At 47.1% G+C, this 26,287-nt stretch overlaps 1 protein-coding gene across 4 annotated transcripts in view; it reads right to left on the reverse strand.

Moving 5' to 3' along the window:
- ripor1 (RHO family interacting cell polarization regulator 1) overlaps nt 1-25,373 on the reverse strand; it is a 32,390-nt gene extending 7,017 nt beyond the window's left edge. Inside the window, exons 1-19 of one of the 4 annotated variants that reach the window (XM_086163340.1) lie at nt 25,080-25,373; nt 24,132-24,200; nt 12,318-12,441; nt 9,533-9,685; nt 7,439-7,517; nt 6,624-6,647; nt 6,490-6,543; nt 6,263-6,412; nt 5,926-5,989; nt 5,514-5,557; nt 5,285-5,410; nt 4,983-5,131; nt 4,759-4,891; nt 3,774-3,878; nt 2,966-3,091; nt 2,687-2,850; nt 1,968-2,577; nt 1,693-1,829; nt 583-712 (exon numbers count right to left, since the gene is read on the reverse strand). In XM_086163340.1, the coding sequence (XP_086019466.1) occupies nt 583-712; nt 1,693-1,829; nt 1,968-2,577; nt 2,687-2,850; nt 2,966-3,091; nt 3,774-3,878; nt 4,759-4,891; nt 4,983-5,131; nt 5,285-5,410; nt 5,514-5,557; nt 5,926-5,989; nt 6,263-6,412; nt 6,490-6,543; nt 6,624-6,647; nt 7,439-7,517; nt 9,533-9,685; nt 12,318-12,415 (2,346 nt within the window). In that variant the 5' untranslated portion in view covers nt 12,416-12,441; nt 24,132-24,200; nt 25,080-25,373. Of the gene's footprint in view, nt 1-582; nt 713-1,692; nt 1,830-1,967; nt 2,578-2,686; nt 2,851-2,965; nt 3,092-3,773; nt 3,879-4,758; nt 4,892-4,982; nt 5,132-5,284; nt 5,411-5,513; nt 5,558-5,925; nt 5,990-6,262; nt 6,413-6,489; nt 6,544-6,623; nt 6,648-7,438; nt 7,518-9,532; nt 9,686-12,317; nt 12,442-20,074; nt 20,285-24,131; nt 24,201-25,079 lie in introns of those variants that run through there. The other 3 variants (XM_086163339.1, XM_086163338.1, XM_086163341.1) reach the window with 3 other exon arrangements.
- Between the last annotated feature and the right edge of the window lie 914 nt (nt 25,374-26,287).

A 26,287-nucleotide genomic window follows, 5' to 3' on the forward strand; every position in this document is an offset into this window, starting at 1 on the left:
GCATTATCAAAATCAAACTTTTGCACTGAATGCCAAATGCACTAAAAACGAACCAACTTCACCCTGTTGGGCTTAAAGAGAAGCACTCTTTTCTCCAGTGTGCTTTGGGATAACAATAAAAGAGTTCAAATTGAGGACTTTTCAGATTGTCCACACGCACAGAATATATTTGCCGATGCTGGTGAAACATTTATTTTTTCATTTTCCACCAAAACACATTGTTACCTTCTGATTGTAAAATAATTGCATACATCAATTCTTGGACAAATTTTTTTCATTGTTGTTGTAAAAAGATGCTCATCTGTGGTCTTTTAGCGCTGACCGAACCCGCAACATGTAGTGCTATTTTTAATTGCAGCATTTTGAAATGGCAAACCTGGGACTTTGTGTGGTGTCTCATGCAGAGAACCGTGTTCAGTACATTTAAAAAGTGCCATTTCAAATTGCAAAATGAGTGTAAAGCAAAAAAAAAGTTTTGCAGACTTGAGACGGTTTTGCACTCTTTGCGTCAGTTGACTTTTTTTTGTGCTATGCATGTCATTTTAGTGCATTAGCAAAAAACCTGAAAAAGTGCCTCCCTACCAGGAGCTGTGCACTGCAGTTCTTGAGGTGGACCACCAGGGCGCAGTCCAGAGCCACACAGCCTGTGGTGAGGGGCGAGCCGGGGGAGGTCGGGGAGGTGGGGCTGTCCCGGCCTCTGTCCTGCAGAGACCTGCACAGGGAGAGGGCATGAAGACTTTTACACACAAGACCATCATCTGAGTCTGAGTCTGACAGGAGGGGGACTTTTGCCTGCTTTTGACTTGGGCTTGTTTTAAAAAGAGAGAACAATTTGTGTGTTGCGGCCGTTGCGGGGAATGCGGTGACGTTGCCCTCCTGAGGGGCCTCCATGACGGCAGGAAGAAGATGATCACTGACTCTCTGTGTTGGATGGAGTTCATTAAAAGTAGAAATGGCTGAAAAAAGGTTGGTGTAAAATGAGATTTTGTTAAATTAGGTGTAATTTAATCAGCTGAAACAAAAGCAGGATGTGTCAAGGGTAGCTGAGCAAGTTTTTGCTGCACAGAGAAATGGAAACTGAGGGTTTCCTCTTCTTCTTCTCCTCCTTTGGGCTGTTGCCTTCAGGGGTCTCCACACCCATATCATCTGCCTCCAGCTTTAGCTTCCTGTCCTCTCAGTGTCTCCAAACCAGACACTGTGGCTGCTCTCACCTCCGTCTCATCCACCTCTCCTTTCACACTCTTTAACCACCCCATTTCTCTCCATCCTTTCAAATCAGGTGTGCACTTGTTTCTTTATCTCTTTTCCACATCAAACTCCCCGTTGCTCTGGACTGCTGACCCTCTACACCGCTGATCAGTCACACGTCTGGACAATGAGGGGTCTCCAATGAACCTCCCGCATGTGTTTGGTTTGCGGGAGGAAATTAGAGGAGAACATGGAGACTCACAGGCACACAGAGAGGAACCTAAATTTGATTATTCTCATATTCTCATCTGTGGTAATTTGACCCTTCTCCACTAGGTGGAAGCAAAATACCACAATGACAACCCTCACCCTTTATATTACATACCACTTGAGCTTTAAGGTAAGGATAAAATTACTTTTGTGATTTAAGGTGTTTCTTTTTGTCGGGATAGAAGGACGTTGTGACGGGGGTGATTGCTGATTGGTTCATTCATCGGCACTGACCTGCCATTTCTGCACCTCCTCTCCGCCCGCTCCTCCTCCTCCTCCTCGCCATCCGAGGCGTTGAGGAAGTCGAAACTGCCCAGAGCTGTTTCCACCGTGAGGCTGACCATGCTGGGGGATCGACTGTGCCTGCCGCCCTGGGCACACACACACACACACACACACACACACACACACACACACACACACACACACACACACACACACACACACACATCAATCATATGTACAGTTAGAACCTGGTTCCAGGTGTAGAGATCAAAGTTCCCCCTCACTTTCAAGGTAACCTGGAGCAGCTTCAGCTCTTGCTCCAGCAGCTGTAACTCCGGGAACTGGCCTCGGTAATCGTCCAGAGAGGACACCACGGCCGCCAGGGCGTCCTCCAGCCCGCTCTCCGCCTCCCCGCTCGGCCCGTCTGCCTTCTCCTCCTCCACCGACACCCGGCGAGCCACGTACGTCCCGTCTTCGTCCTCCAACTGGACATTGCTCTCGCCCTCAGATGGGACGTTGGCATCCCCTGTTTCAGTCCTGGGGCAGGTCGGGGCGTCGCTCAGCTCGTCCGTCTGCTCCTCGATCGGCCGTTGACCCGTGATATCGGCGGTGTCCATGGAAACAGAGGTGGATTCATGGAGGGGAACGTCGGCCTTTTCCATCTCTATGTCACTGAGGGAGATCCCAGAGCCGAGGGAGATGCCCTTTGCCGGTTTCCCCGCCGAACTGTCCGCCACCACCACGCCGTCTGCACTGCTTTCGCTGATGTGGCTCAGCGAGCGCGAGTACCTGCACGAGCCGTGGCTGTTAGTCACGGAATTCTGGGATTTATCCCCAACGGCCACTCTCTCGGCTCCTGGCTGGTCATTCGTGGACGCGGCCTCTCCCTCCTCCCTGGAGGACAATGCAGACACGGGTTCATTTAGACTCATTTTTCACACAATGTCAGCAAAACAGACGGGACGTGCGGCGCCAGTTCTCACAGCCGGGGCGACGGACACACCTGCTGCTGTCGGCCGGGTATCTGGAGGCGTCTGGCGCCTCGCCGGCTCGGTGACTGGAGTTTGCGGTCAAGACGGCGCTGTCTCTGTTTGAGAACGAGGCAGGAGACAGCGGAGAGGAGCCTCCCGCTCCTGCAAGTCTCATCTCCGGGATCATCACCTTCCCCTGCGGACAGAGGTGAAGAGTCACCGCCACCATTTCAACAAACACACCTTGAGGTTTTTATCAGAACTGAAAAGATGATCCGGTGCCGGACCAGAACTGTGTGTGTGTGTGTTACCGTGTGGTGCACGGAGCCGTGCAGACCTCCCGCCGACAGCTGAGGGCTGGAGGAGTCGTCAGAGGACTCGGACGAATTGGACCACGCCGTCCCGTTCTCCAGCTCCTCGCGCCGTTGGAGCATGTTCTGAAAGAGGAACGGGGGTTCAGCGCCAGTATCTCCATATTTTCATATAAACAATTGCACTACTAAGGGAAGTTATCCTGGATGTTTTTGCGGTTCGTTAACCTATTGGGTTATTTCCTGTGTCTTGGGTTCGAGTTTGGTTGAAATATTTTGGAGATGCGGGCTGCACCGAGCAGAAAATGAATGACAGAGAGACGCTGCTGGCTCAGTGGTTTGTGTCGTCCAGCTGTGGCCGGTTAGCACCTAACGCTATCTTGTGTAAAGCGCTTGGAAACAGGAAGGTGCAAAAGCAACCTTTTACTATTGACCGCATTTACCAATGGAAATGAATGCTAAAAACTAAAACACAATGTTCCCGCGACACGGGAGTTTCTGCAGACCAGGCGCATTTCTACTGGCCGTGCATCTCAAAGGGATAATCAGATGGATGATCTGGTCCTACTGGTTGCACAAGACTGATTAGCATACACCACATCAGGGAAGAAGAGGAGGGTCAGGGATTCACATCCAAGGATGATCAATCACATATTCAAACGTCCCCATAGACAGAGTCGTGCAGCAGCAAATTTCAAATTCCAATTAGTGGAATGTGGCGTGCACGACTTCTGAAATGGCAACAGCTCAGGGTCGCCGGCGCGCTATGCCGACGGCGCTAGCGCTAAACTAGCCCGCCGTGACTTACAGCGGAGGGTGACTTGTCGCTGCAGGAGCAGCTCTGGCTAATGGTGTCCCTGAAGATGTCCAGCAGGGGCCAGTGCTGCCGCCTCGTCAGATTCCGAGGCAGGGACTGCGTTTGAGGCGGCGGCCGGGTGGAGCAGACGGGAAGCGGGTCATTAGAGACGAGACGAGAATTTCACTTCAGATGGTACAGTCCGGGGTGGACTCTGGCGACTTCAACCACCTTTCCGCAGTTGAATAGCTTCCGTGACCGAGCTCGTAACTGGATTTGCTCAAATTTCAAAATTTCCCAGTGAAAATGACCTGAAATTCTAGTCATCTGTTCCAGACCCCTGGTTTTGTTGTGTGTTTCTTTAAACAAGAATAATGTACTTTATAAATGACAAATCTGTAAATAAATAAAACCGTCCCCAACTGACTTTGAGGGACTCTTCAGACGCTTCTTCCATTGACATCCCAGCCAACTGCTGCAACAAATCTCCGTAAATGTCTCCTGCTTTCTCACAGATGATGCTCTCCGTCACTGTATCTCACCGACAACAACTTCTCAATCTCTTCATGCACGTGTTCACAACCTTGCTTGTATTTTTCCTTGATTCTCTGGGCTACCTCGCGACCGGTGTCACATCCCACTGTCTTAAACGCAACTTTACCGACAGCCACGTGGGTGTCAAACGCTCATTCCGCTCACTCCAAACTCAGATCTTGAAAAACTCCCAAGTTAATGCACTCAGAAGTCAAGGTACCTCTGTATTTCTTACACCATGTTTAAATACGGACTATGAAACGATCTCTTTTTTGACCACCCGAGCTCATTTGCTAGTAAAAGGTGCCTGACCAGCATCTGCGCTTTGCTCAGACCCTCCCCTGGACAGGAGGTTGATGTTCCCCTTCTCTAAACCAACCCCAGGAAAGGACAACCCTGCTAGAAAGCTCTTTGTTTCTTTGTGTTTCCTGCGTTTAGCCTGGAACACGCTGGTAGGACTCACGTAGAAGGCTTGTTCCCGCAGGGACGGCGTGTCCGGCGGACTCTGGTTGAAGATGGTGGAAAACCTCTTGTTGACGGTCGGAGCCTTGTGCACGGTGCTCGCCACCGATCCCTGGTCGTCTTTGTCGAATGGACTGAGAAGTTGGGTAGGAAACGGCGTCAGACAGTGAGAAAACATCATCCCTGGAATCGAATCGTGCAAAACGACCCGTCGGCCGAACTCACTTCCAGGTGACCTCCAGGCTTAGCTTTATGGTGCCGAGGTCGTTGATGTCCACGGCGACTGTCTGGGGCAGTGCAGCGAACAAGTCCTTGGCCTCGCAGGAAACGCTCCCGACAACCACGTGATTGGTTAAACCCTTCAGCTCAGTTACCTAGGAAACACAGGAATTAAAGAATTCAATAAATATGGGATGATCCCAACAGGAGTACTGTGTAAGTACTGCATCCTGTGTATTATCCGCTTGTCATAATAAATTGTAGAATTTCTCCGCAGGGACGGTGAGATGATCGATGTAGGGACCGACCTTGACGGACAGGAACTCGTTGATGAGCGGCAGGAACGCCATCTCCTCGCTGTCCCACACCTGCTTGCCGTTGATCTCTATCCTCCCCCTCAGCTTCCACCGCTGCCGGCCGTACTTCATGAAGATCTGATCATGGCACGCACGCACACAAACACACACACACAAACTTTTTTCATCCTTTCATTCCTTTTGCTTGCCTCACAGTTAGAGCCACAACGACTTCACTAACCTCATACTGGTCGCCGGCGCACAATCGAGCAAATCCAGCAAGACCTGGAAAACAAATGAGGAGCCAATTTTCAGAGACGGAGCTCCTGGCCATCAGCGTAAAAGAAAAAAAAAAGCTGAGCGGTCAAATTGATAAAATAAAAAAATAACAATACAGTGGAGGTGAAACATGGGCTGCGTCCATGACGTAAACCCATGAAGGTTTTAATGCCAATCAATGAAATAAAAGTGGACAGAACCAATGCATGTGTGTGTGTGTCCAGTTGCTTGCATTGGCCTGATTAGCGATTTGCATGGTAGCTCGGTGTGCGAATGTGTGTGGATGTAATCCAGCGTGCATTCATTCATTCATTCATTCATTCATTCATTCATTCATTCATTATCTGTGGCCACGGGCTGGGCATCATCCTCACCCTTCATCTTGATGTGGAACTCCCCAAGCTGGTTCTCCATCTCGCTCTCCAACACGCACATGTTCTGCAGGAAATTAGCATGTGCAGATTAACACACAAACACACACACACACACACACCAATGAGGTATTTCAGCAAACTGTGTTATGGCTGAGGGGGGCATGTATGTGTGCCTGGGGATTATTCAGGTTGGCCTAGAAGTGCGACCTATAGCCTTGTTGACAGATACAGTAGGGTAATCCCTGTCAGATTCCCTGTGTTATTCCCCCCGTTTTAATCCCCCCAACACTTGGCATCTTCTTCGCCATATGTCACCACACGTCCAATCGGCGCTCACCTCTGTGTACTCCTTGTACCCTTTGTTGGCCTCTGCCAGACACTCCCTCGCCTCCTTGCTGCCTGAGGACACCATGTACGCTTTAACCATCTTGTCGGCTCCGTCCCGGAGCCTCCTCTGCAGGCAGTAGGCCTCGTACAGCTCCTCGATCTGAGGGAGAGGAGCACGCTGGAATCACGCTTATCGTGATTCCTTGGCATGACGATCGTCGAGCTACGGCGCACTACCTTGCTGAGGTGGAATTCCAGCCGTCTGATGTACCTCTCGGTCATTTTCACTTGCTGTCAGAGACACGAGATCACATTTGGAACAAAACCCTACATTCAGATAAACAATGAGTGTTGTCTCGCGGCGAGCTCACCTTGTCCAGCTCATACAGGAAGCCCTGAAGACGAGGGGAAAGGTGGTCAGAACAACGTAAAATATTGGTGACTTAACACTGGAGGTCATGTAAGGAGCAACTTCTTGTCAGACGTATTGGAAAGAGAGCATAGGTCCTGCTTTTATGCAGCTCAAGGCCAGTGTGAGGAAACGCTGCATTTGGCTTGGTACCCGTATCCTGGACAAAAGGCCTCTTTCCTCTAATTTACTTTAATTTTTTTTACTCAGTTTATTTATTTTGTATAATCCTATCATTCACAGAGTTACAAGTAAACAAAAGTATATCCTGAGAAAAGCATCACTCACCTTAAATAACATATTCATACATCATCACATTCTTAAAATAATTTAATAATAAATAAATATTAATTTAATATAAATAAATAGTAATTTTAATTTAATAGTAACTTAATAATAAATAGTAAAGGTCATTTTCTGACTTTTTTTTGTCTAAATCAACTCATTCAATATATGGCTCAATTTTTTAGTTTCCCTAAAACTTAAAAAAAATACTCAGGGAACATATGTATATACATACATATTTATATAAGAGTGTACACCCCCCCACACACACACACCCACACACACATATAGTTGATATATACACATATATACTGTATATACACACATACCGTATATCTGTGTGTGTGTGTGTGTGTGTGAGTATATATATATATATATATATATATATATATATATATATATATATATATATATATATATATACATATATATATGTAGACACACAAACCACACACACTGTCCTGACTGATAGGGAGTGAAGGAACAACATACCAGTCTGGAGTTTCTCTTTGACTCCTTCATTTGTCTGCTGAGGCTGTCCAAGTCCATCTGATGAACCTGCAGATAAGACCTGAGAGGGGACAGAGACAGACACACACACACACACACACACACACACACACACACACACACACACACACACACACACACACGTCATCCACTAGTTGGTCTAGGCTGGACTAAACAAAGCTTACACCTGGTAACTGGAATGCATTCATTTCAAGAAAACTGAGTTTGACACTGTAGACGTACTTCAGGAACATGTTTTAAAGTTGAATAAAACCTTGAAATTATATAAGAGGTGGACCTATGGGGGAAAGCTGATTGATGAGTCCTGGAAGTGACAGAGGGATGTTTCATAACGCCTAGCTCCTCAGAGCGAGGGGCCCGGGATCTGCGAGCAGAGTCTGTCCCCCCCATCCTCTGGCAAAGGAAGCCAGACGTGCAGACCTTACAGGGCAGATAAACCTCAAACAAGGAAAGCCTTGTCTGTCATAATGGCCTTTGCGAGCGTGATGACAGACGCAGTGCCACGCTGCCTCCCGGCCGAGGTGACACCGAGGTTACGGCGCCACCCCGGTGAGAACCCTGGATAGGGATTTCACCTTGAAGTTCTGTATCGCGGTCAGAACAGTATGGTCCTTCATAGATTCTTAGATGAACCGGTCCATCCTTTTTCCCGTCCCCATATTGTGTCAGTCACCAGCCTGGATCGTTGCCTCCCTGCAACCCTATTAATATCTGCCTTTGTCGGCGTGAGTGAGTCACCCAGGATATTGAAGGGGGATGATGGAGGCAGGCGACTGGAAAAGGTGGGGAGGATGTGAGGAGAGGGTGAGCCGGGAGTTGCTCATTCAAACGTCTACTGTTGATGTCAAAGGGTTTTCTCAAACTTGACAGCGACGCAATTTAGAACAGGAATGTCAAAGTTCAGGTGAAAGATCCCCAAGGGAGTGAGAGACAACAAACTACCCTGGAATTTAACCCCTTTTATCAATACCTTTAAAACATATTTACAACTGAAAACACGGGAGGCTGCAGAACATGTCCGGGGGACGACTAAAGAAACCTGCCGCTGGCTCCAGCCTCTATGGAAATGGGGCATACCATGACTTGTATGCCTCACTACTCCAGGCTTCTTCAAAGACTGGTGACTATATTATCTCGTCATCAAGGTTAGCATCAAGAATCATGCTCTCTTGTGCTCCTCAAACTCTTCTTCTAACATCGCCTGGAACAGCAGAATAACATCTATCAGAGTGGAGCTTTGACTCCCAACTCCCAACTTTGACTTTTATTAAGGGAGGGCGGAATGCTGCACTCCTCGTTCATAAGCTTGTGGCAACAGGCCGGACCGTCCCCATTGGACAACGCTGAGCAGCGGCAGGATGCCCGGTCAGACAGACATAAAACACAGAGGACGGAATCAGTGAAAACAAAAAGCAGACTTGGTAAACGTCCAGGTATCCCGATGTGGGAACAGGACATTATCCAAGGTTCATGCCAGTGGTCTTCTCGCATTCCTCTGCCGTCTGAGCCCACGTCATCAGCACATGATTGTCGCCTCACGTCTTCTCCCGAGTCCCCTTGGCACTCTCGTAATGCAGGTTTGCCTGGTCTCCTACAGCGTTCCTGCTTTTCCTTCTTTTACGAATACTAAAACTTATTATCATATCATGTCAAAAGAAACAAGTAACTGTCAGTGTTGCTGTTGAATACTTGCTCCCTCTCTTCCGGCTGTAAAGAGCTCGGATCTGTCCAAGGTTTCTGGATGGTAAAAAAAAACAGTTTTTCCTCACCGATGGTCTTGCTCCTGGGGGAATGTTCTTTAAATCGTGCGAACCCTACACTGAAAACTTTACACTGGGTTGTGATTTGGCGGCGGATCTGGCCGAGGTGACGGCCTCTGTGCATTGTTTGTGCCTGAACTTACAGCTTTCCGCAGCTGTAAGGAATCACTAATTTATGCATACAAACTTTCTGGGTTCAGGTGATGGTAAATTGAATCATGACCATCACCTGCACAGATTAATACATATATATATTCAACATGGATACTTCTGCATGTATTTTATGTGTACTTACTGAATGCCTCTTTTGAGAGACTCGTAAACCTCGTCCACTCGCTCCGGCTGAGGGACCTTCGAAGGTGTGTTGGACTTGGTCGATGTGGTGAACATCCTGCTGGCTCTGCTGGGTCTCCTGCTGAGACCCGGGGTGCTGAACACTGCAAGGTTCCTGGAAAAGGCAAGATTTCCAGTTAGTCCAGTCAGTCTCCCTCACCGGCAACATCACCCACACTGAAACTGAATCCTTCTCTGTCAGATCATGTAGTTTTGCAAGGGTGATGAAGAACATCATATTTAGTAAGAGAAGATATATACGACCACCCAGCGTGTTGGGGACTTACTAGGGGGGCCTCCTGCCACTTGGTGGAACGCTTTGAATGATAGGGAACATTACCAGACATCTCCAGCAACTGAGGGACGTCTGAGCAACTCAGCACAAACTCACTTTAGATACAGGTACTGGAGCTGGTAACTACAGCTGAGGTCTGGAGATGCAAATAGACGTGTCAAGTCAGTTCTTTGCTTTCTGTGGTGCCATCTTCTCCACTGCGTCCAGGGCGGTGGATCTTCTCTTTGTTGAAGAATAGGGTTAGAATCTTTCTATTGGAGGAAGCTCTAAAAGGGCTAGGCTAGCCCCTTGCTACACTGCCAAAGGCTAACTCTGCTAAAGGATATCCCATGATGCGCTTCTCTCCTTCTTCCTATCACGTCTGCTCTCATGTCCCGTCATCGTGCATGAAATCAGATCTTCTCCAGATTCCCTGATCTACTGCAGCCTCTCAACACTGGTATTCTTTTATGAATATTAAAACTATTATTGTATCATTTCAGCTATTAGCATGAAACCGTTAACGCTGCTGGTATTATTAGCGTGAGATAATTTGTGTCTGTCCCTTCCAACCCCCATTCCCCGTCTCTTTCTTTCCAGCCCAACAGGTTGAGGCAGAAGGCTGAGCACATAAGGCTTGTATCTTTCTGCGGTTTCTGCCTGGTAAAAGGCAGTGTTTCCTCACAGCTGTCGCCAAGTGCTTGCCCCTGAGAGGGAATGTCAGGTTTCTTGTAGATCATCTTAAAGAGACCTGCTCTACATGAAAAGGGTCGTCAAACAATGCGATTGTGATTTGGCAGAATTTTAATAAAATTGGGCCGGCTTGTTCGTCGCGACTCACTTCCATCTTCTCCTGAATGTCCACAAAACGCACAATCAACCAAATAGTTCAACAGCATCGTATTGAATTTGATATTGTATTCATTTAAAATATGAATTCAATATATATTCTACAAGTATTACACATCAGACTAACTGGAAAATATGTCTCTGGAAAGCACAAATCATATTAGAGTAAACTTTTTGTGTTGCGGGTCATAATATAAAAAAAGAGGTATTTCTTCTCTGCATACCAGCACCTCCCTCCCTTCCAACTTCTACATTCTCCTGGGCTTTCCAGCCCCTGGGAGTGCAATCCCAATCCCCCCCCCCCCGTATCATAAAGTAGTTAGCAAAGAATGCCGGGTATGCGTTCTCTCAGTTGGAGACAGCCCTGCGATGCATCCATATCAAATACCTTTATATTTTTCACCTTACGTCCACTCATATCTAAAGGGGCATCTTTCAACGAGCCAAATGGCGTCACTTTCAAATATCTATGTCGGGCAAAATTCGGGCATGCAATATTTCCATGCTGTCGAGATGTCGAGCGCCAGGAAATTAAACAGAATTCCAAATATGACGGTGAGATAGTGGAGAAGGCTGCACGGTGGATGCCTTCCCCCCAGTTTGTTACCTTGTAGGAGCATTCCTGAGGAGCCTCGCTCTGGCCACTGACCTTTGGATCGGGCGTTTGCATTGAATTAGAAAGGCTGTGACGAGCCGGCAGGGAGAGATGATTATTTATGCTGCGCACATCTTTGGCTTCTTGCGCCCAAACGCTCTCTACGCACGTTATTAATATCTAAATGACGTGTGAAAGACGAAAATAGGGAAACATCTGGGCAAAAGATGGTTTGACGCCTGCAAAGTTATCTGAGGATCTAACGTGATAACCTTTGGACAAAGTCAAAGGGCATGCAAGAGTCTCATTTGGTATTTAACTCCGGCACGCTCGCCTCACATCCGGCCTTTTGCGCAAGAGACCCGCCGCAATCTGCTGCACAAACCCGATGGAGTATTTGCAGTGGACGAGGTGTGTGCCTGTGTGAAAGGGCAACTCCAGACATTGTTCGGAGGTTACCAGAGAAAAAGGACCACGGTGGCAATGAGCCAACGTCCTGTTCAGGTTCCACAGTCAGAATTGAATAGGTGTTTCCCTTAGCCAGTACATTCAATACGAATTGCGCCGTCTGTTTAGATGCAATTGCCGATGTATTTTGCATGTTTTATATTTATATAGATATATAAAGATTGCACAGTGCTTTGAGCTTCAGCACCCTAAATCACCCAGGCGTGTGAATGAGAGGGTGAAAAGGTTGAAGGTTTCTATATGACGTGTGAATGAAAGGGGGAATGGCCATATGTCTCTGCATGATGTGTGATAAGAGGGTGAATGGCTGCTTGTCTCTAGATAACATGCAAATGAGTGCGTGAATGTCTGTGTATGTCTCCATGTGTGGTCCAGGACAAAACCCACTTCCTGCCAAACGACAGCTATATATACATATATATAGTTCTATTTAATAAACCGCATATTCATCATTACTTTAAAGTAAATATAAAGTCATTAATGTTGCATATAAAACAAACTTGGTCCCTTTTCGACTGAAGGTCTTGTTGGGTCTCGCTGACCGTGCATTGCGGTGTTTACCTGTAGGGCTTGTCGGAGGTGTTGACCCCTGTGAAGCTCTGGCTCCTAGTGATGACTCTGGAGCTGGCGCGTCTCACCGGGCGAACCGACAGCGACATGGTGGAGAGAGTTCGGGAGGGACCCCCTGTGCGGAGCAGAGGGGAGACAGCTGTGACCGGGCTTCGGTTAGCGGCTCGTAGCTCCACTCAGGGTGGTTTCCACTGACATTCGGACACTTAGGACATTGGTCACTTTCTTGTTTATCCGGAAGAACAAGGAAGTATCTGATGCCGTCGGCTTTAATGAAAATCAAACACAATGGGGATTTTAGACTTTACCGTCGGCAGGACACGAGGACATCTCTGCTGTGTCATGAATTGGGGGTGGGAGGGGGATCTGACAATAGCCCCTTTTGGCACTGGAGGAACTGCTTGCAGCTCTTAGAACCTACTCAGGAACAAGGCTGTTCCTTGATGCATTACGACAACAGAGGAACCAGGGACCAGGAACCTCACATCCATTTTAGTTCCCACTCTGCGGCAGGGTCTTTTTACAGTTTCAGGGGAAGTCGTGTGACTTAGCTGATTATCTTAACTTGCACATTATCTTCTTGCAAGGCAGCATTTTTGAACACAGTGGCGGTCACTGGTCAGATGTTTTCTTGTGACAAAATGGAGAACTGGAGCGACCAATTTCTTCTGGCCTGCTACACCATGGAGGGGTTTCAAGGGCTTGACAAGGAACAAGCTATTGGCCAGAATCATCTTGGAGTTAGCGATCAGCTAACGGGGCTCTTCATCTGGCAAAGCAGTGCAGGGAAAAGGTAATAACACGCCAAAGTCCATGGTTAATAGTCCATGAACACTGTGTTGGCTTCCACCTCTATGTTGTCTGTATCGTCTTCTTCTTCAGCGATTTGCTTTCAAGTGATTCCTCCCTCGCCGCCTAAGAATACAAAACTAAAAGGTTCCCCTGGAGTTGGCTAGTTCCTGGAACGAAACTCAAGCCGGACACTTCTTAAATCTGCGTTCTTGGAACTTTTCCATCCGAAAGCAGCCTTTCAGGGCTGCTGGAAATACAGCAGCAACCGCCGACTCTTGGCCGCCTCCTTGGTCAGCTGAGAGACTCGTGAACACACAACATGTGTGAATGATTACATGCGGAAATCTGCGTCAAACGGGTGACGGAGGAGGTGAGCGATGACACAGTAGAAAAAACAAGAGGCTTCGGTCGATTATTCAAGTTGAGATGGATTTTAACATAACGGGGTGTTCAACTGTTTACGCTCTCGGAAATGGCAACTTAAGAGGCCATAACATCGGGATTAATATTCAAATACCCCCAAAGAGGGATGACTAATGAAAAGAAAATCAAAGCAGGAACTGGACTGAAGTAGTGAATAAATGGATAAACAGCAGCCAGAGTTTTCTGGACTGAGCCCGAAGGCTTATGAACCGAGACGGGAGATGAAAAGTCAGACAGCAACAAAACATGTTGCGCCTTTCTCAATGAAGAACAGCCCAATATATAGGAAGCCAATGAATTTGGACAAGTCTTAAATTCAACGTCAAACAAAAATACAGAATGGATGATGAATCACAGAAAATCAATTATTTACACACAACGTTATAGTCATTCGTTTTCCACACAGTTATCCTGCACACAGGCCTGTGCAGATCCCATGAAAATAAATCCTTTGCTAGTAATACGTGACTGTCATTATCGCCGCAGTGCGTCCGAGTCCACATGTTGGTTGGTCATTTTCTTAGACTTTTTAAATAATTTTTTTCTGAACGCCTGCATGTCGTGGGGTTCAATGCAGGTCCGAGCGTCCCGGGTCTGAACTTTCAGTGCGCTGAAACGATATGCTTATCGCTACATTGGCTCTGCAGCAACTTCGACGCGGATGGGAAGATAACAAATATCAACGCTAATGGTACTTAAAGTCTGTCAAACAGCTGATTAGAAGTGCTAGCAAACATCAGTACCTTCAATTTCTACCAAGGTTGCGTGCAGCTCGCCTCTGGAGATCAACGCCGCTCCTCGAACCGTTGCACGCAAACCCACAACAGTTGCTATGACAATGACTGGAAATGTATCGCCAATGCCCACGTGACAGCTTTGGATATTTTATGATGTGATACCACATCTTGCACATCGCAAGGTTGCGAGCGCTGCGATTTTGCTCCTGCCGTCACCCCGCCCCCCCGTGCCAGAGGCGGTAAGTTTTGTTATTGCGGCCTTAGCCAGCGGCAACTTTCTGTCAGCTAAGCCGGCCAATTTTTTTTTTCCTCTCGTGGCCTTTCCAGTATCCTGTATCCTGTTTCTTTAAACAGCTGAAAGGCTTCGGTGAGATGACTGCAAAGACCCCCGCCTCCCACAGAACAGGAAATGTCACAATCCTAAGAGGAAGTCAGATGCGACTGCCTCTCCTGACAGGAAATTTAACAAAGGGAGACGGTTTCGAAGGGATGCAGTCATCTGGCCGGGGAGGGAGGTCAGCTCCGCCGCCGCTGTCCAACTACCATCACGTGCCACGGAAAAAAAGTGTCTCATCATCCATTCCAGCTCTTTACAAGCGTTAAGTGATAGAAGCTGTTTGTCACCCACTGAAAGATGCAACTGATGGGACTATACGTTGAAAATAAAATTGCTAGGTGTGCAAGGTGGGAGACAGTTGTTAACCTGCAGCATTGCAAATGTGTGTGTGTGTGTGTGTGCTTATACATTCCGAGTAAGCAATTATTGACTTAACCTAGTTAAGGGCTCATGCAGACAGCGGAGGTGGTGGTGGTGAGGAGGGGCATAAAAGACGAAAACAGAGAGTAACTAAAGCGATAAGCATAGAACAAACAGCACGAGTGGAAAAGTCATTTCACATCGGGCCCGTCGTATTGAAGGCGCTTTCCTCTTTCAGCTCCCGATTGACCCACTTGCCGTCTCTACGAGACAGGAGAGGCGAAGTCCATCTCGGGCGGAGTGCCGCCGGGAGGACGAGCGTCTTAATAACTTCACCACTAAAGCCAGCCTTCAGATCCTCCTAAGGGGGTGAACCTCAAAATGAGCTTTTGCTCTCAAAAACACACGATTTTAAAATTTTCAACACTAAATCCGGCTGAGAAACGACTGCGGAATGTCTGAATTCAGAAAACATCCCTGACTTTTCTGTGATTAACAGTGACCAAAAGAGGATGGCTGGGTGCTACATGATGGTCTGGGTGCGCCTCACACACCAGCACATCGTTTCCTGTGTTCAGGGTTCATCGCCAACTAGATGGACGTCATCCGCAATGCTTTTGGACCATTGGAAAGTACAACACACACTTTGAAATAACTTACGACATTTAAAAAAAAAAAAACTTTTCCCAAAATATAAAGTGGATAACAACAGGATATACGGCATTAGGCTACAGTTTATTGGATATGTATTGATATGTATGTTTTAGGGTGACATTCTGATCAAAGCAAAGCAAAGTTCTTTGGTAGTTGGACATCAGATGCCCTCTTCATCAGAGCGGCACCTAAACTTCTAAGAAACTAAATTTTTACCCAAATAAATGTTTCCAATGTACAAGTGGTCTCTCCTTGTTTACGTGGAATACACATAATTTCCAATTCTAACGCATCTGTCTTGGGTGAACCCAAAAGGTGCCGATAGATGTAGCCTTCCCATTGCAGAGCTGCGATTTCTTTTATTTCCCCCGCATTAATCTGATTATTGTCCCCCTATCTGTCCTGCTCTCCCGACTCCCACTCAGAGAAACGCTGACCTTAACATCTCGGCAATCGTTGACAAACATAACGGCCCGGCCGTCCGCTCGGCTCATCTTCAGCCTCCCACGAGCTAACCAGTCACGTCGAGCTCAACTCTGCCCGATTCCCATCTAAACCTCGTCAGGCTCGAGAAAAGTGGTGGTTTCCCTACCTGATCGGATCAGCTCCGTGAACCAGATCCCGGTCGGACCGTCTCCCCCGGCTGTGGACGCTCTCATAGAAACCCTGGGACGGTGGCCTGGTGCCACACACACCCAGGCCTCCATACACCTCCGTGGCAACACCAGCATGTGACAGCAAGCCTATTGTTTGATACTCTCTGGCCTCTCTCTCCCAGACCATTCTGGAAAAACACTCATGGGCTTCAAAAACACAAACCCTGTCTAACAGAGGTTTTTTTTTTTTCCCCTCCCCATTGAAAAAAAAAAACAAAAACATTAATATTTCTGCTCATCATACAAGTTGCTATTCAAGCATTTATATGCTTGATAATTCAGGTGAGGTTCTAACATCAGCCCCGGAAATGAGTGATTTCAGCAAAAATGATGGGAAAAAAAAAGGGAAAATAGGTAGAAGCTGTAGAGAATGGATGGGAAATTGGTGAGGTTTTGCTGTGACTGGCGCCAGGAGCTGCCACAAAGCTTGAAACAACTGCAGGCAACACACACATACACACACACACACAAACACACACACAGTCAGAGTGTTTGTTCTGTCCATCAGCTCAGGCTACAGAACCTGTGTGAAAGTCATGAGCCGCATTCAGACAAAAAAAATTCTAAGAAGCGTCCAGCTCAAATTTTGTTCCAGGAAGTAGCCTCCTCCAGGCAAACTTGGGGGTTTAGTTTTGCATTCCCCCAGGCATTGGGGGACCATGGTATGGACCGGTGTGAGGTGCACCTTCAGCTCCACACTCAAAAACAAACCACCGAAGAAGAGGAAGATGACACAACACAACACGGAGGTGGAGGCTGCCACAGCGTTCATGGACTCATCATGGACCATCAGATGGTCCAAGTGTTTTTAGCTTCTCTCTACACTGCTTTGCTGGGTGAGGAACCCTGTTAGCTGTTAACTAACACCTGACTAATTTCGTCCAAAATGTAGATGTTCCTCTGGGAATCCTGGAAACCCCTCTTGGACATCTTCGTCACTCTGTTTCTCGCTGCTCCTGACTGTCTTGTCCAAAGAAAACAACCGACTGGTGCCCGCAATAGTTTTTAAAAAAATGGTGCTCGCAGTCCGCAGGAAGTATCTGGACATGGCTCATGAGTTCCACCAATCGCCTAGCATCAACGTCCAGGAGATCCTATGGAAGATACTGCCTTGGAGTAGGAGCTAAGACGGTTCTAGGGGCGGAGGTCCCTGGCTCCTCTGCTGTCTGAACTCACCTGAAACTGGTTCCCGAGAAGGTTCTAGTAACTGGAAAAGGTTCCTCCAGTATGACAGAGGCTAATGCTTGTTGAACAAAACCATTGTCCATCCAACTCAACAGCAGCTACACGCATTCAGGAAACGCTAGATCTGACGAAACCAGCCAGGAGATCTTGACGAGGTGAAAATGCGTCCGTCTGTGGGCGTTCGGACAAAAGCCGCAGGTACTGGAATGTTCTCCTCAAATGTTGGCTGGAGTTTCTAAACAGTTAGGACGCAGAATTGCAGGGCTTCTCCCTCTCCACGCCCAACGCAGCACATTTAACACTTTTAACATTGTGCACTGCAGCGGGGGAAACTGAAGATTAGACTTTGACAGGAGATGTTCAGTAAATTCTCAAACAGGGTTCTGCACGGGAACAAAACATACATGTGGAGGAGGGGAGTCCTGGAACGGAGCGTCGGGGCCACACACAGCGGTTTTTACAATATCACAAGTCTTACTACTCCAATATGTAGCAAGTGGAGGATGTTGTGAAGTTCCCCTCCGCTTGCAGTTTCTCAACCAAGTAAAATAACAATAATCATCTGGTGGTGATGTGCCAGGAAGAGGAGCTGCCTGGAAGAGGTCGACGGTGAGGCGACCCGCTGCTCTCCTTCTCTCTACGATATGTATTGTGCTTGCTCCGTGCACAATGGGAGGGGTGAGCTTTTTTTTGAAAATGTTTCGAAGATGTTTCTTAATACCGCGGCTTTCATTCCTATAAATTCACAGACGGAAAGACAGGAGGTGAAGGGCGGGGGGGCTCGCTACAACAACACAACAGTCACAGATATGAAACTATACCTCTATTGAATGTCTGAATAATAATAAAATAAACTGATGACTCAGTAATCAGGTCTTTTTTACCCTGTATTTATTATATATGCATTTTGGAGGCTGGTGCTAAAAAACTCCCACGCACACAATGTGTGTGTGTGTGTGCACGGGCAGCGTAATGGCCTTTATTCTCAGGGTCTTAGTCATGCGTAAATAAATTCATCCATAAGAGTGTGTCAGAATGCGGACACACACACACACACACACACACACACACACCACCAAGGGGGGTGGGTGGGAATGAACAGTAATGCAAACAGTTAACGCTGATAAAAGAAAACGCTGTGGTTTCACACCGTCGACAATGTTATTCGGACAATATCTGAAACTTCCTCCGATTGAACACACACACACACACACACACACACACACACACACACACACACACACACACACACACACACACACGGTGAACTGATAAGATGTTTGCCTATGACAGGTTTTTCCTCCTACGCATTCCTGCCTTAATGCCTGGGCTGCTAAATGAAACCACTTAATAATAATAGTAATAATAATAATAATAATGATAATAATAATATAAGAGCACCAGTGCTACTACTACAACTGCTACTACTACTGCTAATAATAATAACAACAATAATGATAATAATAATAATAACCATCCAATAATCCGCATCCTGCGGCTTATCCTGCACTCAGTGTCGCAGGATAATAATAATATAATTATCATAATAACTACAACAACAATAATATTAATAATCCCCTCCACCACAGCTGGAGATCGTTGAATACCATTCAAGATCCTCCATCAGCGGTCTCAGGTGGGACTTTGTGTCATGCACGCTCAGTTGTGTGAGCAGAGGAGGGTGACTCAGTAGACGATAAGAGCATAAAAAGCCGCAGCTGAAAGACCTTGAACTCAAAAACTAACACAAAATATTGAATTTATCTGCGTGCCGATTGTTGCAGGATTTTCAAATCTCAAGTCATTTTTACAATTAAAAGAAACAAATGCAAGAACATTCACCATCACCCCAAAACAGCGATGTTGGGCATACTGGTGCCGTTCACTGTCCAGCCCTCACACACTTAACACACACACCCTCATACGGAGCGTCCATTGGAGAAGGAAACCCAGGAGGGGAGCAGCATCCTGCAGGGAGGGGAGCCTCAGGAAAAGACAGCTGTGATCCATCGTTTGGAGAGAACTTCTAGAAGCTCTGGGAGGAGGCTACAGGAACGCAGAACCTGCTCCAGGCGTGCAGGTATTTCACCGGGGAGTGTATGGATCCAGTGCGTACACACACACCCACACACACACACACGCGCAGTTAAATTTACAGAGGAAAAAAAGAGAGAATTCATTTCCACACATGAAATCATGGATGTAAATAGGAGTTCAATCCACACACACACACACACACACACACACACACACACACACACACACACACACACACACACACACACACACACACACACACACACACACACACACACACACACACACACACACACACACACACACACACACACACACACACACACACACACAATTTACTCCTCTCCTAGCATTATTTAGCTGATTACGCTCCCCTACCTTGAAATAATAAAATGAAGTCAGGGGCTCGAGCAGGCCTGCTCAACCCTGAACGGAACCCTGATGACTGTACTATCTGGAAACTGATTGGTACGAAATGATAGATCTCAGAAGTGTGCGGTGGAACTCAAAACACACACACACAAAGTTAATGCTCGGCACTGAACGCTGGTTCACTCTAGCGCGTACCTCCGTATCCGCTGTACATCGTGGTTGCACTGGCTTGGCCGCCCAGTCCTTCAAGAAGTCGGTTTCCGAAAATTAAAAACAAAAAATGGACCCGCTCTTCCTCTCACTTGTGAGATTCGATGTTCCCGACAAGTCCGTTTATCAGTCGGTTCACTCCCGCTCCCCCCTGCCGCCGGCCTCTCCTCTCATCTCCACGTTTCGCGGCGATTCATCCACTTTCGTTCCCAACAATCGCGTTACTACAGCGATAAGATGGTAGAGAGGGGGGAGAGGGGGTGTGTGGGGGTGGAGGGAGGAGGAGACAGGAAAAAGGAAAAGTAAGGCGGCCCTCCCACCCCTCAGTTCCTGATGACTTCAGTGTTTTTCCTGCTCCCCGCCCTCTCCGAGTGGGTTCCTGGAACCCCCTCACGCAGTGATAATAAATATAACTTTCAGAGGGCTATCGGATGGGAAATCATGGCATGGCGAGAAAGACAATAACAGAACTGGACGCTCGGCAACCCGACGCTCCTCTCGCTGTCGGCGGCACGTACAGCCTTCCACTATCACAGAATACATGAGTGTGAATAGGAACGATGAGGCTGTGGGGGGTGGAGATAAAAAGGTGGAGGTTTTAAAGGACCAGGGGCGGACAACTCCGGAGCGGAGGAACAAGCAGGTCGGAGCAGGTGGAGAAAAATGGTAAAAGAGTATGAAAGGAAAGGTGGAGAAGACTGGACACAGCAGAGATGAAGATATGCGTGGTCCTCTTTGAGAGTGAGGAGAGCGGAGAGGATCAGGAGTGAGTCCATCAGAGGGACATTTTAGATGTTCTGGGGGTGAAGTCAGATGGATATGTTTGGACGTGGACAGAGGAGGGATGGTGGAGATCTGGGTGGAAGCGTGCTGAGGTTAGAGGTCACGAGGAAGACCTGAGAGGGAGTTTACTGATGGATCGATAGAGGCCAAGAAGATAGTTGGTGCAATGTGGTAATTCAGTGAAGGATCACCAGCAGATCTTCCCTCATGTGACTCCACAGCGATTTCTTATATTATACAGGGACTTTTCAGAACTTGGGATAAAATCAGTTTGGGAGTGAATCATCCCGTTCTCGTTCGTGCCGGCAGCTCACAACCACCAAGACTCTGCTCTCGCCGATGAGTTCCGGCTGCTGAGGACTTCCCGAGAAGACGGGGGTTGGCATGAGTCAGTCTGCCATTTACCCTAAAAGCCGAAACCACCCTCTCAAGGTGTGTCTTTGGCACTGGGAGATTCCAGCGCTTTACTCCAGACGGCACATGACTCCGACTGTGTGTGTGTGTGTGTGTGTGTGTGTGTGTGTGTGTGTGTGTGTATGTGTGTGTGGACCCCTGTGAAGTGAGGACTTTCTGATTAATCTCCAGCTGGCTAATAAGCAGCTTAACTGTCACTTGAGTGGAGCAGCCTGTGTGCTGCTAATGTGGTTCAGGGCTGCACTTATTTACACTCGGAATACACCCCCCCGTATAACGAATGTTAAAAACACAAAACTCGACGCTGACTAGATTTATACACAAATCTGATCATTTTGCCTTTTACAGGGTTTCTGCAGGTATATCCGGTTCTAATTTAACTATCTTTTTTAATGCTACTCTCAACAACTTTAACGGCAATGCCCAACTGAAGATTTGTTTATTTAAAATAAAGTCAGTCATTCACATCTGGAATAGATTTGGCACAGTAGAAGATTTGCACATATGACCACCTGGGTGATAATGGAACTAAAGTATCGCATGGATCTAACTTAGTGTATGATTATTAGCGCATATTTCTTCATTTCTTTACTTTTTTACCTTTTTACTCCAACTCTGGTGTTGTAACTTCATGCACTGTCAGAACACCATCCGTAAGCAAAAGCCAGTTAAAGGGTTCCGCCTGTCGATCATCACACCATTCCGATCAAAATTATTAAGTGTTTATATTGCTGAATCAATATGAATTGTGAATAGTAATGTTTTCTTCCCATCAAGTATTTTTAAAATGTTAATACCACTTGACATTGCTAGACATTTAATGCTATTCAAGGCCTTCATTTTTGAAAGAAAAAAATCTATTTAATGACCCGCGGAAACCCTGTCTTTAATAATGCGAGTTAAAGCAAATTTATCATCCTTTCAACTGTTCAAAATCAACAAATGTCCGAGAGCATTCGAAAATGACAGTGCTGTAACCAGCTAAAGTGGCTGCAGGATGGCACTACCTGAGTTCCCACTTGTCACACATCTCCTTGGCAGACGTTTCCAGCCGGTCAATTAGAAGAACGGAGGAAGTGTTTGCGGTGGCGTCACCGCCGGCCGCCAGCACCGGACCTGTCACTTCTGCCGCAGCCAAAAATGCGAGCACGCTCTTTGCAAATGCAAAGCCGCCAGAAAAATAAGGAGAGAAAGCCGGCGCTCGCAAATAACTCCGGTTCCAGAACGACATCTTTCGACGCCACGCTCACTTCTGCGCCTGAAAAACATGCGCGGGCTAATTGGTTGTTGGTGGAGATCTTCAAAGGAAGTCGAGTCCACCAGAGGAAGTCATTACTGCGTGTGCATGTGTGTGTGTGTGTGTGTGTGTGTGTGTGTGTGTGTGTGTGTGTGTGTGTGTGTGTGTGTGTGTGTGTGTCGAGGACAGGGTTAGACGGCGGCCTGAGGCAGCTCAAAAACCAGGCTACGTGCCGAGTAAATCATGCCTGTCGGGCCTCGAGCTGGTTTATAGCCTTCAACTTGTTACAGCTTTCTCTGCTACATCAGAAGGAATGCAAAAGGTCGGGGGCATCGTCTTTACTATGGGACGCCATCGTTGTGAAAACAAATGAGCTTAGAGATATTCTTAAAACCAATCAGCACGGAGAAATGCTTCAATAGTAGGAGTCCATAATACACATCCGGTGGAGCCCACTGAGCGCGCTCACACCACCGAGTGGCATCCACTTGTTCAAGTGAAAAATGTGGGTCCACTTACTGGAGGGGGGTGGGGGTGTGTGGGGGTGTGACAAACATGGGCTGTCGCAGCTTCATTCATGTTGATGAATGCCTCCCTGCTCCCCTCAAGGGTCGGCACATCCACACAGCTCGTTATTCATGAGGCCGGTGAATACGGGCTTTCGGCGCAAACGAGCAGATGCATCCGAATAGCATTGTGCAAATCGTGTTTTTTCAGAAAAGAGTTTCCTGCACGAGTCCTGCATGTTATCACTGTATGTCCCAGAAGGGAGGGGGGGCATCAAAGTGTGGCCCAATTCCAAACATAATTGGAGACAGTGGCTTTCCGGACAGTCGCTGCGTCCTGGCAACTGGGAGGGTTTTGGGAGTGCAGCAATTAGTCTGCACCGACTCCAAAATAAAATATACAGATCTGGCATGTGGTATCATCGACTCTTTAGTTTAGTGATTGTTTGGGCATTTTCACCCATGAAAAAACAGCCCCAATGTCACAGCCCTTCACCCAGAGGTGACAATTAATCCCAAATGAAATCAGAAATAGATGAGTGGCCATCTGTGGGTATCTGTTTCATGTAGCCTGTTAGCTGAGGTCCGCTCATTAGCTGAATTAGCTCCTCTATCAGTGAGCAGCACAATGGGCCGACTGTTCACTAAACACACTCACTGGGAGTGTTTGCAGTTTCGTTTCCCACACTTTTTGGCCCTCATTAAAACATTTGGACTGTCCTTCAGATGTATAGTTTCTGCCATTGCACAGCGCACTTTTTCGGCAGCAATACTCAAAATCCTGACCTGGTGACACTATCGCAATTTACAATCACAGATTCCTTCCCGCTGATAAAAAAGCAAGACTATGTCCAAGTGTCTGAGCCCTTCATCTGAAAGTGAACAAATCTTGGACGCCCTGAATCCCCAACTCTGGGGCTTGCGAATGACCAACACACAAATATTGGGCAAAAGGTTAATACTGCCTTACAAAAAATGTAACTTTTCCTTCAGTGCCAATCAGGCCTCCAACAAATCCATTGGAAAGGGAATAAAAATACAGCCTCTTTTACTGACATAAAGCAATAACGTCAAATACGGGCTTGAACGTCCTTGAACTTACTTGTATTTCTCTTCTGTGCCCTTCGAGATGTTTTTCAGGTCGTGTCGCCTCTTGAGCAACTGTTTCCCTCTTGGTGTGGACGGGACAACATGCAAGGGGACGGGTCAGTCTGGGTAATATGTAACGGATTTCGCCGCCCAGCTGTTTAATGTATAAAAGCCGAGGTGACGGGATGGGATCGGAGCTCCATCACAACAATGTTGAGATTGTCATAAGAAGCAAAAACATTGTTAAAGCATTTCTGATTGTGCATGTTTTGCTTAGGGGACTCAATGCTTCCCCAGCATACAATATAATTTCTTCTTTTCCTTTCAGCCGCTCCCTTCAGGATTCCCCACAGCGAACCAGCCTCCTCCATCTAACCCTCTGTGTTCTCTTTACTACATCCTTTGGTCTTCCTCTTGGCCTCCTCCCAGGCAGTTCCAACCTCAATAAACCTCTACCAACAAATTCACCATCACTCCTCTGTGCATGACCAAACCATCTTCGTCTGACCTTATCTCTGAAACCTTTAACATGCGCTGTCCCCCTGATGGACTCATTCCTGATCCTAATAAAATAAATAAAATAAAATAAATAAAAAACGCCTGAGGGGATGAAGGGGTGTGCAAGACAGGTGACTTTCGGGTATTAAAAATAAAAAAATATAAACAAATGTGTCAGTAAAACAGTCAAACTAAAAAAATGCACTCTCGCCTCAGAAACATGCGCGTAAAACACACACACACACACACACACACACACACACACACACACACACACACACACACACACACACACACACACACACACACACACACACTTGGGGGGCGAGAAAAACAGAGAAAAAAGTGACCGAAACACTCTGGGTGACCCAGATTACGCGCCAAATTATAGTTTTAATCTTATCCGGTTCCCAGACCCCGTCTCGGATCCCGGTCCCCGGACCCCGGGAAAGACGCCACTTACATGTCCGCTGCTGCGCTGCGCTCCGCTCGCCGGCCGCCGCGCACAAATCTGCTCCTGATCCAGATAAGACTCCACTGCGGAACACGCTCGGAGGACTCGGTTCTTCCGCTAATCCATCCGGGATTCGGTGTCTGATCCCCCCCCCTCGCCCTTCGTCCTCCCGGCACTGGACGCACTTCTCCTGCACGCCGGTCACCCCCACCTCCACCTCCAGACGCGACCACGCAGTCACTTGTCAGTACAGAAACATCTCAATCAACGTCAAGTTAGGCGTGATTCATACGAGTGCTTCCGGTCACAACTTTCAAAATAATACGCGCCTTGCAGGAAGTGCGCTGGAATGGGTGTTAATTGATGCTTTTTTTTTTCATTTACACGCAAAATGGATTGTTAGAATGGCGGTGTGGTTTAAAATAGAAATCTTCTTATTTTCCTTTCGACTTTTCCCTTCAGGGGTTGCCACAGCAAATACCCTTCTCCTTCTCCACCTAACCTTTTTTCCTGAATCCTCTTCTCTCACAACCAACTACCTTCATGTCCTCTTTCACTAGGTCCATAAATCTTCTCTCCGGTCTTCCTCCAGACTTTCTGCCAGGCAGCTCCAATCTCAGCTTCCTTCTACCAATATCTGTATCTCCTCTCCACTGTATCTCCTCTGTCCATGACCTTGAACCATGTAAGTCTGGCTTATCTTACCTTATCTCCAAAACATCTAATATGTGCTGTCCATCTGAGAGACTCAAGAGGAAATATATATGTCTTATTAAAGCAATGTGCAATGTGGAGATGAATAAAGTTTTCAGATTCTGATTATAAAATTCAAGACAGTTAATGTCAAAGACAATCTAGTGATAGAAAAACCTCAGTCTTATAGACTGATGGTTTTCTCCATCCCCCGCACCACCACCAGCCAGCAGACAGTTGTTACTTGGCCTCCGTTTCCAGATCAATCCTTTTAATTTTGCTAACAGTTTTCTCCCCAGCAGATAATACAATAAGTGCAGCGGTGATGTCTTTGCGTTTTTCTGGCCCGGTAACTGCAGCTTTCTTTTTTCTAGCTTACCGTCTCTGCAGGCTGCATCCCTACCCTTTTCCCATCCTTTTGACGTGATCTTTCGTTTGAAATGACAATAAAATGGGTTTAAGCCAAACGACAGGCCAGTCTGCTGTGTGGGGTTGCAACATTTACGTGTACTGCCACTGGATGG

Source organism: Fistularia commersonii, chromosome 17, assembly GCF_037954325.1.
Source record: "Fistularia commersonii isolate RoL2024-O1a breed Wild chromosome 17, RoL_Fcom_v1.0, whole genome shotgun sequence".
Taxonomy (NCBI): domain Eukaryota; kingdom Metazoa; phylum Chordata; class Actinopteri; order Syngnathiformes; family Fistulariidae; genus Fistularia; species Fistularia commersonii.